General features: G+C 39.4%; 1 protein-coding gene across 2 annotated transcripts in view; it reads left to right on the plus strand.

Moving 5' to 3' along the window:
* The window catches only part of LOC131668641 (transcription factor AP-2-epsilon), a 176,530-nt gene that overhangs the window by 157,734 nt on the left and 5,110 nt on the right, over window positions 1–13,686 (plus strand). For both annotated transcript variants that reach the window (XM_058942983.1, XM_058942982.1), the window contains 2 exons: window positions 8,650–8,848; window positions 11,504–11,622. In XM_058942983.1, the coding sequence (XP_058798966.1) occupies window positions 8,650–8,848; window positions 11,504–11,622 (318 nt within the window). The remainder of the gene's footprint in view (window positions 1–8,649; window positions 8,849–11,503; window positions 11,623–13,686) is intronic.

The raw sequence follows: 13,686 nt of genomic DNA on the forward strand, positions 1-13,686 counted from the left end.
TAGTTCGCTGCATACCAAAATAAAAGAAAAACCCAACTGACCTGTACGAAAAAAATTGAGGATCATAAAGTAATTTTACGAGTTGCTTAAATTTATTAACAGGCAAAAGTCTGTCCTGTAATGAGTATATAATTTGCTATCGGCTTCATTTGTTTTGCTGCTTTATAATGTGCAGTGGGCTTGTCTTAAAAGCTAACATTTTACATGTCGCGTGATGGCGTGCGCGGTTATGAATGAAACTTTCCCTGGTGTGGGCTTTCGATTTTGAGCGTATAGTTATTAAAAATTGCGAAAATAGAGACAGTCGTTAAAACGGGTTATGACAGAGGTGATAAGGTATCTTTTTGCAACGACTTTTTTTTCTTCGTTGCCTGTTTGTGTTCGTTTGAGTTGCGTAATTACGACAGAGGTACTAAAGAAAATGAGACGTCGAAAAAAAAAAAAAATAAAGAGTACAGTGTGTATCAATGCGCGTATATATACACCTGTACGGATGTGTATGAAGCGAGGAAGGAACGCGGGAAGAAAAACCAAGTGAGAGCACGTGGCGCACGGAGATAAAAGGAGCGCGTGAAAGTATAAACTGGTCCGCGCGCTGATCCACGCCGGCATTAATCTTTTATTTTCTCTCTCTCTCTTTCTCTCTTTCGCAAGCAGGCCCCGCCAATCATTTCCGCGTCATTAATTAAATTCGCCGGGAAGTTTACCGGTGGTGAAGACACCTTGAAAGTTAAGGAATAATACATGAAGAATATATACAGACAAGTGTGAATGAAAATCAAATCAATGGCTTTTGTAATACGGGCGCGCGAAATCAGGTCAGGTGAATTTTGCCGTAATGATCGTGACGATGAAATATTTCATGACAATGGCAAAACATTACGCGCTGCGTAACTTTCATGCAAATTTATCGTTTCACCTACCGCTCGTATGTCTAATGCTGACACTCATCGATGACTATTTCATGCAAACTATCTCTATCGTTTACCATTAAAACGCATATTTCATATATATTCTTGAAGTTAATTGGAAAATAATGGCGGAGCTAAAATTAAGAAAGAACAAAGCGCAGCGTGCTTCCAAGTGCGTTTTTGGCTTATCCTGATCTGAACAGCCATGTTATTTGTTGACCACGAAGAGCTTGTTACAAATAACTAATTCACCGACAGCGCCTATTCAGATGCCTCTGAAAAGATGTGATTTCTTCACGATGAAATTATCATTATTGGATAGTCTAACTACAGATTACCTTCTTGATTAATTTCATTTGATGTACAAATTTATGCCATTCATTCTAGTCCAACGAGTAAAAATATGTCTACTCAAATCTCGAACAATAATAATGAAGTAATGTATAGTAGTGAGCCTTGAGTATTCTAAGATATGGTCTACCAGTGATTTATTTCGTTATTTTTCATCTTTTGTTGAATGATAATTTACATCGTCGTCATTCTTTTTCGTGCAAGTTACTCACCTCTATTTCAATTCTATAAAAAAAAATCAGTATTAAAATACTTCTCATACTAATCATATAAATAATAATCATTTCGTATAAATTAAATTTATAGTTAAAATATAAATCTCACATTCCTAGATATATATTTATATAAAAATACGAATATTTCAAAGTATATGAAAATTCGAAATATCGCGCTCTTTTTTAGCATCAACCAATTACAACGCTGGGTGTCGGTGACTCGTCACTTTTTTAAGATAGGAATTTTTATGACATAGACGACTTCAAATTTGACTCATTATGCCTTCGTATACAATCATTTCTCTTTCCGATCTATCAACAAAATATCTTGCAATAATTGTAGTCTGACAAAAAATTTTTGCTCTTAAACGAACGGCATTTTAAATGTATAGCTGTATAAGTCGCGCACACGAGGAAAGTGATAAGAGAACAGCTGGCTTTTTGATAAGGTATGTCATTGTTCGTACTGTATTTATTTCAAAACAACCTTTCACTAGCATCGTTCGCTAATCCCTTAGGGTTATTTATTAACATAATATAATCATAACACGATCAATAAAGTATTAGAAAATTTAATAATTGCAAAATTGTTTACTTACAATGTTTGTTTAAGAGCAAAAGTTTTTTTGTTAGACCACATTCATAGCAACATTTTTTCAAAACGTTGGAGAGAGAGATGATTATGTATGAAGACATAATGAATCAAGTTTTTGGTGGTATACGTAAAAAAACATCTTATTTCTAAAAAAAAATGATGAGTCGCCGACATCCAACATTGTGATTGGTTGATGCTAAAACAGAGCGCTATTCCGAATTTGGAAAAGAGAGAAAGTGAATAAAATAAAATGAAGGAAAAGATATTTTTATCTTCTGTAGATTGTAAATTAAAAAGCATGCGGCCAATGAAAACTAATTATCAAAATATTAAATCTGTTAAATTTGAAGAATATTCAAGCAATATTCAAAAAATATTCAAGAATATTCAAAAAGCACCGACGTTAAATGTATTACTTATGTTGAAAACTGGAGCCGTAACCACCAGTATTGAGTATGTAAGGTTTAGTATTGTGTAATATTATAGTATAATAGGTTAGTATATTTTGTCAATAGTCGGTTTAATTAATCTTTTGAAAAAAAATTTCCGATATATCTTGAAACGAGTAAAAATTCATTGATTTTGTGAAAAAATGGATGTGAATTCTATTTTTATTCATCAATGAGTATCTATAGATGTAGCGTATTTCAAACAACATAAATTATTCGTGCCCATTGTAATCTCCAAATTAATACGTAAAAGGTCCAAATAATGTAATAAATAATAGTAAAATATAAAAGAAAGAGCATTAAATAACACTAGCAATAACAAATAATTTTATTATTCGTCTAAAACTCCATATGTATGATAATAATGGAATAAAATTGAAAAAAATTTCGTATAAATCAATCGATGCAAAAACCATAAAAGTTTCATAAATTACATATAGACTAACTTCTATGAACTAAATAAATTTACAAAAATACAAAAATTTATATTTATAAAACTATTGATCATTTCCCGTAAGATTATTTTATCAAACGCTCGCTATACGTGAAATTTAACATTTTCATAGATGTCTTCATGTGGCGTATTAATATACCTGTTGTGCGCGTATACGACAAGATTTACGGTTCTTTTACGGGGAAGTGAAATGATTTTTAGTATTGGGTGCGTGAGAAAAGCTGCTGGAAGTCATAAATGCTAAACTATAAATGTAAATTAGTTACCTTTTGAAACATAAAGTTTGCGTGTCTGCATACTGATTATGATTTTATAAACATTAGCAAAATGGAGTAGCGTAGTTGAAAATAATATTGAAAAAGACAGGCTATAAAAATGTTGTAAAAGAAAGTTGTAACCATTGAAATTTGCAGTTCGATTTAAGCTCAAAACATAGGCTTCTGGTCTGCGTAAAGACGACAATAAGCGCTAAGTAAAATTCTCATTCTAGGCGTGTGCTTAAAATTAGTTAAAATTAGTTATAGACTGCTGCTAGGCAATTGCGCAAGCGTATATTGCAGCAGCACCGATGGACGCGTATACAGGTTATGACTGCGGCATAATTAATTCGAGGGTGAGCCTCATTAGCCTACTGCACTCGAGATCGTTGTTGTAGAACGTGTATTGGTATAATATGGAAATAGCGCGGTTTCGGTGAATTTTCAAACTCAATACCAATCGTTTGACGTTATACACTTCGCGCTTTAATCGATAATTAACTGCCCAGAGTGAAGTTGTCCGCGAGTGAAATTCTCTGTTAGATTTGACTGACATGCAATGCATTATTTTATCGGTCGTTGCTTTTTTACAGTATCGGTTCACACGTGCGTAACTTAATGATCGCATTGGCAACGTACAATATAACAAAGCGTCTGTGTTTATTGACTAATGGTTATTTATTGGAACCGCAAAGTATACCTCATTAAACGCGCGAAACGTGCACTAATCTGATAATTAATTGAAACAGCGAATTTCATTTACAAGGCATAGATTAACGACATATGCAGGCAGACTGGTCATTAGTTAAATGCGGCCTTATCACGCAAGAGCCTTTTGCACTCAATTTCTAAAATGTCTCTGTCTCAATATGAGGGGAAAACGTAACTTTTTTAAAGGACACGTTGTATCGTCAAAACATTTTTTTCTATGCAAAATCCAATGGGCGACAGGTAATCTCACTTTTATTTAATATATAAGTAGGTCGTGCGCTTAGAATATATGACGATGTCTTGGGAAAAGCACAGGTGGCGATTAAATTAACTCGCACGTGGATCACCTGGAAAATAAGCGTAAGTATGTTGTGCAACAACCTCGTGAAAGTTACGCGCGATTTTCTTGATCTTCAAGTGATTATGTATATACACGCGCGGCGGTGGCGAATGCCCGAAAGTTTGTTTGTTTGTTTTTTTTTTTTGAAGTAAGCGACGCGGAGAGAAATGAAAGAAATAACGATTTATCAAACCTCGCGCAATTATTAACGCAAGCTAAGACACGTCGGAAATTTCTGAAGACTGAACCGAACGAAAAGGATTAGTGGAGATTTGAAAAGAAGAAATTGGTCATCGAGCGGCGGGGTTACGTGATAATCGCAAAATTGAATGTGCGTGAAAAATCGTAGGGAGAGAGCGAGAGAGGAAATCGGCACGTCCTATCGATTCGCGAGCGCTATATGGGTTCGTCGGCGCTTCTGGTCTTTATTTCTTCTCCCCCCGTTACAGAGACGCGAGTGTTCCCTTTCTCCGTTGGAATGAAAATTACAGTCCGCTCCCGAGGCACGATCGCTATTAGGACCGCGCCGCCTTACACACTGTGTGCTTTTCTCCTCGCCTCGTTCCTCTTCTTCCATTTTTTCGCTCCTTTCTTCTTCACTCGTTTATCGTGTATTCTCTCCATTTTTTTTTCCTCCCTGCCGCCAAACGCCTGCACCGTTATTCAGCTGTATAAACGCTTCTTTTTATTATTATACTCTTTTCCTTTTCTCTTGCACAATCGCTAAGCTTTCGTTTTGTTCGCGCCCGAGCTACCTCTTTTTACCGATTTTATGTTTCAATTTTGCCATTATTGCGACCCTCGGTAAAAACCGAAATATGGATCGGCATTTTCTCAGAACGGGCACATTTCTTTGTTGAAAGTTTTTGTTCGACCCAGGATTCGTGTCTTCGTGAATTAATCAATCGAGTATAGACATCTTCGTTGGTAGATTACAGTCAAAAGTAGATTCTCTTTAATTTTGAATAATTCAGACGATGTTGGAGATTATTATCTGGGTGTGTTTCAGGGTTTCAATAAATTTCCCAAGACAGCATCATTAAAATCACATCAAAATATTAATTTATTTAGTAACTGACATGACTATGACTTTTCAATCAAATTTACCGTTTTATCAATCAATAAAACAGGATTTATTAAAAAATGTTCCAGCAATTATACTTATATTTGTATTTGCAAATAGTAATGAATATTAGCTACCGTAAAAAATAAAACTCATCATTAAAACGACTATCGGAATAAACAAATTATTTGGTAAACTTATTATCTAGCTATTAACTAGGTAAGTTCATAATTTCACTAGCAGTGCGAAATAAAAAGTTAAACTAAATAGTTTAGTCGCATTACAATCACTAATGATCGAATGGTTTAATATTTACATTTCTATCGTGACGAGTCAAAATGATAAATGTAGTATGAGTACTTGAAAATCAAGCACTGCTAATATTTATCGTTCAATCAGGATAATTTGCACTTGAGTTTCCCGTATCTAGCCGTACCATCGCTAATTATACGGTAGCTAGCATAGATGCCCGAGAAAATTGACTTTGCGCGTGCGCTATCGCAAATTCAAAGATCCATTAGTCGGGTACACAGGGTATAATATGATCTATATACCACTTGTTCGCGCTACTAACCGCGAGAGTGCCTGATAAAATTAAGTGATTTTTGAATTTATACATTCAATTGGAAAGTGAAAATAAGAAATTTATAACAACTCAAAATTGAAATATGCACCACTTGACAAGTTAAATCTCAGATAAGGCCAGCCAAATGTCTAAGTCATTCATTCGAATTTGCGTTAAAGCTAAAGAGATTTGCGTAAAGATTTACGTATAGTGATTGCCGATCAGTTGCTCGTACAATGATAATCGTATCTATGTACAGAGCATAAGATTAGTTTGATAAACGGGCTTTCCCAGCAAAGTCCAGGTGATTATTATTGGAATTTGCTTCAAACTTCGGTGATTGTGCAACGCTGTAACTATCATAGCCTCTAACCGCAACTGGCGTGAATTAAATTAATCTTTTCGTCGAAAATTTACAAAGTAACGAATGATCTAACAGGTATAGACGATTGACGTGTAATTAAAAATTTCATTCAGAAAGAACCATTAACATAGGTAGGTATTCCGAAAACCACGAGGATGAATAAATATTGATTGCCCAATATTTATCAACAAGTCATAGAATAATAAATAGCGTTAATTTTAAAAGCGGCAAAACAGGAACGGCAAAGAAAGTCGTAACGAGCAATAAAGCAATAAAGAATTTATCATTTGCACGTGTCAAGTCGTGTCAGTCGTCAGAGCCACACAAGCGGGCAGGCAGGTTTGCACGAGCGTACATGCAAATGTCCAGGAAGAGCCAAGGGCGAAGTGAAGAGTCTCCAACGAAGATACGGCATCTTGAGCGTATAGCTGTATAAGTCGCCCACGCGAGGGAAGTGACAAGAGAACCGCTGGCTTTTTGATAAGGTGCGTCGTTGCCCATTTGCACGGCATGATGGCTCTGTCTAATCGCTTGAAACGGACCAACGCTGATAATCAATTTATTCATCGCGAGAACTTTGTGATTTTCAACTTTTCTTCTTCAATTTGATTTTAATGCACTTCAAGTCTGAGCGCGCAGTTGCGTAAGCTGAAAAATGCAAATGAATTTGGGATTAGCTCTTCGCTTATTAGCAGTGAAAGGGTTTAGAAAGTTATATTCGGTAAAGCTGCGAATCAAACGACTTGGTGCTTTGCACCAACAACATCTTTATCTACTGAGTGCTTGACAATTAAATGTCAATGAGGAGTGATTAAATTTGGAAAGTGAAGCGTGAAATTAGTTCAAACGGGGTTACAGTATAATCGTCGAACAATGAGCATTCCTGGGTAAAAGTTTTCGAGCCTAACGAGTCAGACAAAGTTAACAAGAATTCCATCGGAAAGATAGCCGCGTCGGTCGGAAACCTTCGGGGAGCCACTTACTTCCGTTTTCTCGTTCTTCTAAGATTTGGCGCGTCTTATCGGCATACCATAGCCAATACTCGGGCGTTTGACCAGTGCGCCTCCTCGGATATTAAGCATTCCAAAGATGCAATAACGCGGAGATAAGGCCGCTCTGGCCCGGTGCATTGTAGAAATGAAAATTTCGGCGAGCTTACGAATTTCGTGTAAAGCAATATTTATATAATCGATCGCCCCCTCTCCTTTCGACGTACTTTCAATAGCGCCAAGAGTTGCCAGCTTTCTAGATGATGTATCCCCTGCATATTCTAAATTCTCGATTCAATATTCTAAAAAGATGCTTAAGCCAATCGACAAATTGAAATTTTTTGAATTTCATCATATTTCATGTACTCTTGTACATTTGAAAATCCGCCATTCAATGGCCCATTTCTTTCTCTTATATCGGCGTTTTCTTCAGAACCTTGCGCTCGTTTTAGAAATAAAATTAAAACATCTTTAATAATACCTTATATATATTGCAGTCGTTTAAGCTCGACTAAAAGACTGTTCGTAAAAACGAATTTCGCGTTTTTCAGGAAGAACAAGGCTCAACCGGCATTAGAAAGTACAAGTTGAAGAGCCCATTAGCGTCGAATAAAAATAATTAAAGATATGCGCGCGCTTCCTTCGCAAGTCTCTATGATCAACAAAAGAAAAAAAAAGCTCGATTTCAACTTTCACCGTGGCAGCATTCCTCGCAACGTATAATATCCGACTGTTCCGCGCGTCCCTTTTTTTTATTGATCCTCCCTGTCCTTCTCCTAAGGCTCGTAATTAGGCTTTCGAAAGAATTGGGCGTAACGCGTAATTGCCGACTCTCGAGACTCCTAGATCATCTTTAAGCAGCTGCTCGTGTCTTTAAAAACCAGTTTCATATCTATATATACAAGCCTTTTTTACGCCGATTCTGGTTTATTTCGTACGCCGATCTTGATTTCGCGCGACAGCGCGAAGATAAGAGCTGTTTAATGGCGCGTTTCTCGGTATAACGCTTAGAAAATAATAAAAAAATCCCGGTGCCGGCAAAGCCGATGTCTTGTTTTTTTTATGAACGAACGGAAGAAATGCGCTTTATGTCGCAGTACGTAACGGCCTCTACCGAATCTTAGTTTACACGAGCATTTACGTAACGATAAAGCTTCGGCACATTCGATCTCATTGACTAAAGATTTACGAAAAGTAATTTGCTCAAATGGATTTTTCATATAATATTGTTTGATCCACGATACATAAAATCGATATTCCAAGAAATCATCTTTGTCTTTTATTGAACTTTCGATCTTTCATGCGAGCAGGTGCATTAATTCGCAATGTAAAGAAACAAAGTGGTCGCGATCGAATAACACAATGAACCATCGTGTGATTCGCAGATATGAAGCCATCGGAGCGAGGGGACAAGGCAATGCTGACGGGGAACGCGCAACCGTCGGACGTATTCTGCTCAGTTCCCGGCAGGTTATCGTTACTCAGCAGCACCAGCAAGTACAAAGTCACAGTGGCGGAGGTGCAGCGACGGCTCTCACCCCCGGAATGCCTGAACGCCAGCCTGCTCGGTGGTGTACTACGAAGGTAAGCAACGCGAACGTTGCCGCAATCGTCCCGCCTCGTACGAATCCGCTCTCTCGCGCATTAACGGCTAAGTAGATCCAAGTAGAATCTCGGCGCTGCGATTTACCGAGATGAGCGGTCGAATCGATCGGTACAAGTCTGTAACGGCGGCCGGCGCACCGTAAAACTGTCGCGCCCGTCACCCCCTACGCAGCTAAAACGGACGCCGAGAGGGGCTCGAGCGAACGACGAAAGCCCCTCCCTCCCTTCGCCGCGCCGCATCGATGGACTCTCTCGCGCACATTTGCATGCGCTGCCGCAACGCACTGCCGATTCGCTTGCGTAAGCCGTCCGACCGATTGATCGCGACGCCTCTTCGCGTAGCGAGAGAGCTATCTAGATCGCCGGGGGGGGGGGGGGGTCACTGACGCCCGAACGCAACGCGCGACTGTACGGCCGGTGTCTCGATAACCTTTCGAATAAACTAATTTTCAACAAATTCATTTTCGACCAGTTGATCTTGCCCATGTTATCGTGTGCCAATGTCCTTTCTGCGAGTCGGCACGGACGACGAGTCCCGGCGAACGATTACGTCCAAAATGAATAGTCAAGCTTTCTAATGATTTCGAGTGAATCGTAATTCAAAGACTTTACTGAGACGGCGTCTTGAAATCTCTTGGAAAATAATAATCGCGCGGCAGTGTAATTTGCCGAAGCGCACTCGCCTCGCTACACCCTCGAGTCTCATTAACAATATCCTTGCGCACAGCTTGAGTGCAAAAGACGCGCGGCAGACAAGACGCGCGTTAACGAGTGATGGAAGAAGCCGCCACCGACGACGACGGCGGCGGCGGCGGATCGTCACGTTCGACGTTCGCGCGCACGCGCGCCGCCTCGATGTGCCTCGATTAAAGCGATCGCCCCGGAAACGCCGACGCCAAGAGCCTAACGAGCGAGCATTTAGCGCTGACGACAGTAACGTGGTTTTTCTTTGGCCATAACGCACCGATTTCAATGTCGATTTCGAATGACGCACTGCTTACTCACGGAATACTCACGTGACATCGCGTCGGTATCGACGTGTCTTCTTCAAACAATTGAAAAGTGATTTTCACAATCGCGAGAAACCGATGTCATTTAAAGAGGTACGCGAGGGCCGAGTGAACAGTCGTTATGTCACGTAGCCCTGTTAAAGCATCGCTCAGTTAATGACGCGGGCACGCTTACATACCAAACTGTTTCGCCGAACTACGCGCGATAATATCAATGATTTAAATCACCGACCGAAAATTACCGAAAATCACTGAACGAATTCAATATATAATTCACTTCACGCATGACGTTTTTGACGTAATATCGGAAGAAAGTTATTCAAATCAGTGTACTTGATTGCTTTAATCGCATCAATTCCCGAGTCCAAGTTTCTTTTTATTTGTTGCAAGTTGAAAGGAAATACGATTTCGCTGGTGGATAATGTGTGCAACGAAATCTCAAAAGCAATTGTGTACAGGTTAAAAGAACACGATAAGTTCGACAAAGAAACCGTTATAAGCTCATCATAGCAGATAGGCAAGCATGATGAATGAACGTGCGGGGTGTGGATATGCGTCCGCGAGGAAATCTCTTTCGTCGATTTCCTCTTCTCTCCTCCTCTCGCTTACGTGCGAGTATCAAGTTGCGCTCATAGAGAGAGAAAGAGAGAGAGAGAGAGAGGAGGAGGAAAGCGCGCTAAATTTACAACAATCGTTCGGGAGATTCAGATTTACAGTCGAGGCCCCGGTAAAACGATACGGGCAAACGTCTACATCGGAACATCGTGACGCGGCCTCTGAGATCTCTCAAAGATTAGAATGCGCCTCCTTTTCCCAATAGCCGCGCAGCGCGCAACGCACCAAACTGTATATTAGCATTTGGGAAGTTAAAGTCTCGTGCCTAGTAGACGCGCGATGCTTTACGGCGTTTCCATTCCTCCATAATGCACTCGCTGAGTGGACTTTACGACGGCAATACGGGCTACGCGATATTTCAACTTTAGCCGCGCTGCACCTTCGATTCAGAAGACACGTCATACCGAAAGAATAAAAATCCCTTGATTTATTTTTGCTCTTCATTAGGTTATATTATAGATACAGAACCTCAAGTTTTTGCTGACATTGACGAGCTTCATGGCGCGAGAGTATGTTATTAATATATTTTTTTAACGCGCTACAACAGCGAGGCGAGAAAATGGCGTTGGAAATGAGGACGATAGTAAATCTCGGGATACGCGTGGACTGTAAAAGTCGAAAATCCAATTTTCGCATTCGGAACAGCTCGACAAAACTTATCGCATTATATGTGCGTGAAAGAATGGAGCGAGAGGAGAGCAGATTCCCAATAGGCAGCTGCGAGAGAGGCAAACGACGATTATGCTAATTTTCGTTCCTGTGCGAGTGCATATCCTCCGAAACCTCTTTGCTCGATGATTAATGTCTCGGACTGCGTTTCGAAATGCCCCCCCCTTTTTTTATTGCGTTTTCTTTCGCACCATGCGTGTACCTTTTATTCCAACTCCTTTCTCTTTCTGCGATTGTTTTTGCTTTTGTTTATCTGGCAGCTTTCCCACGCTGTGAGTGATGATACAATTTAATTTTCTTTTGAATGGCGCAGACTCACAGTTTTTTACATCGTTTGTAGGGCGAAATCTAAAAATGGCGGAAGACTTCTGAGGGAAAAACTCGAGAAAATCGGACTAAATCTTCCCGCCGGAAGGAGGAAGGCTGCCAATGTTACACTGCTAACGTCCTTGGTGGAAGGTAAGCTACTTGAAGACATTTTTACTTCTCGTTGAAAGTCATGTATATTTAAGCTTGTGCGCGGATGCACTTGTCAATTTGAAAGGTCCGTGATACTTTACTTAGATCCCGCCGTAAAAGCGAAACAAACATTTCAAATTCGTTATTCAGAAATTCAAATAGAAATTCAAGAAAGTCATTACAAAATGACTTTAATTATTTCACGCTTTCACACTTCTTTTAACAGCAATCTCAAAAGCGAGATACGAGTACAAAAAACATTCGAGTAAAAGTACTTTTTGAAAAAGCAGAATGAGAGACGAAATCTGAATGGAAGATATTCTACTTAACGATCTTGCAAGCTTTCATTGATAGTGTACGAGCATCCTGCGTAATAATGCATTTTAAAAGGCAGTCGTGATTAAACAGCCATGAGTAACATTAAAGCTTACTTAATTACGATACTTCACGGCTAATAGGATTTTAATAGAACGTTCAGCACTTTCTTTTATTTCGTATTCGTATTTGATGACTCACACTGATTGAATCAGGTGAAGTAAGAAACTTGTATAATTATGAAGTCAATTTCGCGTACGGTATCCGTCTATTACTCGCGACAGGAGGTTCAGGTAAGAACAAAGTATATATTGTATATGTATACAACTGAATCAGTTATAAGACCGTTAAAGCCGATTGCGCGCGCGAAAAGAAAGTTGAATTACGAATTTCGACTATCTTGCTTTTTTTGACATATATGCTAATTTGGCCGTGCACCACATAGCCAGTTATCTCCCACGCTCGCTATTAAAATGTTCGTAAAAATCTATCGAATGGCTGATCAAACGGCACACTCGGTTGCACGAAAACAAAAAAGATAAAGAACGCATCGACCGAAATCAATTTACTTTCTTGTATCGAAAAGAACAAATAAAGCTAAGAGCCCACCTGACACTCGTTAACTCAGCAAACAAATAACGGTGGAAAAAGTTGAACACACGTGGGCGGAGTCGACGCTGGATCTCTCTATTCGTCGCATCGCTGCAGCGATGACTTGGCGCTACGCGTACGCCCTTCAATGCAATTACGTCACGCAAACGTATATTCGAAACCGTTGCAGAGTGAATCATCGCACGCTCAACTTGATTTCCCCTTTCACCCTTTTGACTTTCATTGGTTCTCGACGTGCCAAAATGGCAGAACTTTATTCCATTTCCTTTCCTTTCCGTTTTCTTTTTACATTGCAAATCGATTTCTATTTTTCCTTGAGAATCGCAAATCGAAGGTCGTTTCTTATTACGAGTCTGCTTTATCAATAACATACAGCATTTGGTGTAATTGAGGAATCTAGTTGACCGGTAAATTATGTTCAATTTCAAAGCGAATACAATATCAATGTGTCAATCAAGAATCGTCAAGTATATTTAAATTGGATTATCGAAACATCAGCGCTGCGATATTATGAAACTTAAAGAAACTGGCACGGCGACGACAAGTGCGAGCTGCACTCACTCTCATTTTATAATAGTAACTCTCAGAAATTAGGACTCGAATCTAGTATATCGCGCTACTATAGTAGTGATAGCTCCAATTACTATATTACCGGAATATTTTTCCTCGTAAAGCGTTCGATTCGTTATTATATATGCAGGGTTCTTCACTCGACTTTTCTGGACATTACATATAATACATATAGTATATCGCAGTTACCTGTGGGGTTCCCACACTTTCGCCCGACAATCGCGCTTCTGCGTGGGCCTTCTCTCGGAGATCTCCGCGCGTGATGGATTGCAAACGCGAACATGATGTCACTTTTCTCTCTCTTTCTTTTCGTCGGTCCGCTAAGTGCTTTGATACAAGTATGCTTCGTATGTCTAATAGACTGATTCCTTATTTTTCAATTATGAAACGAGAGCAGTTTATTTATTTACTTCAGTGCTTATGGATTACCAAAAATCTCCTATAATTCGTACTGCTGCGAATTATAGGATGAGAGGATGTTGTAGCAACAGAAAATCTTTTAAAACACATGTCAATATTAATTACCCAGTGCGCGTGACTCAGTAAAAATCTCTCCCATATGCGATA

The sequence above is a fragment of the Phymastichus coffea genome, unplaced genomic scaffold, assembly GCF_024137745.1.
Source record: "Phymastichus coffea isolate CEN01 unplaced genomic scaffold, Cenicafe_Pcof_1.1 PCOF00082, whole genome shotgun sequence".
NCBI lineage: Eukaryota > Metazoa > Arthropoda > Insecta > Hymenoptera > Eulophidae > Phymastichus > Phymastichus coffea.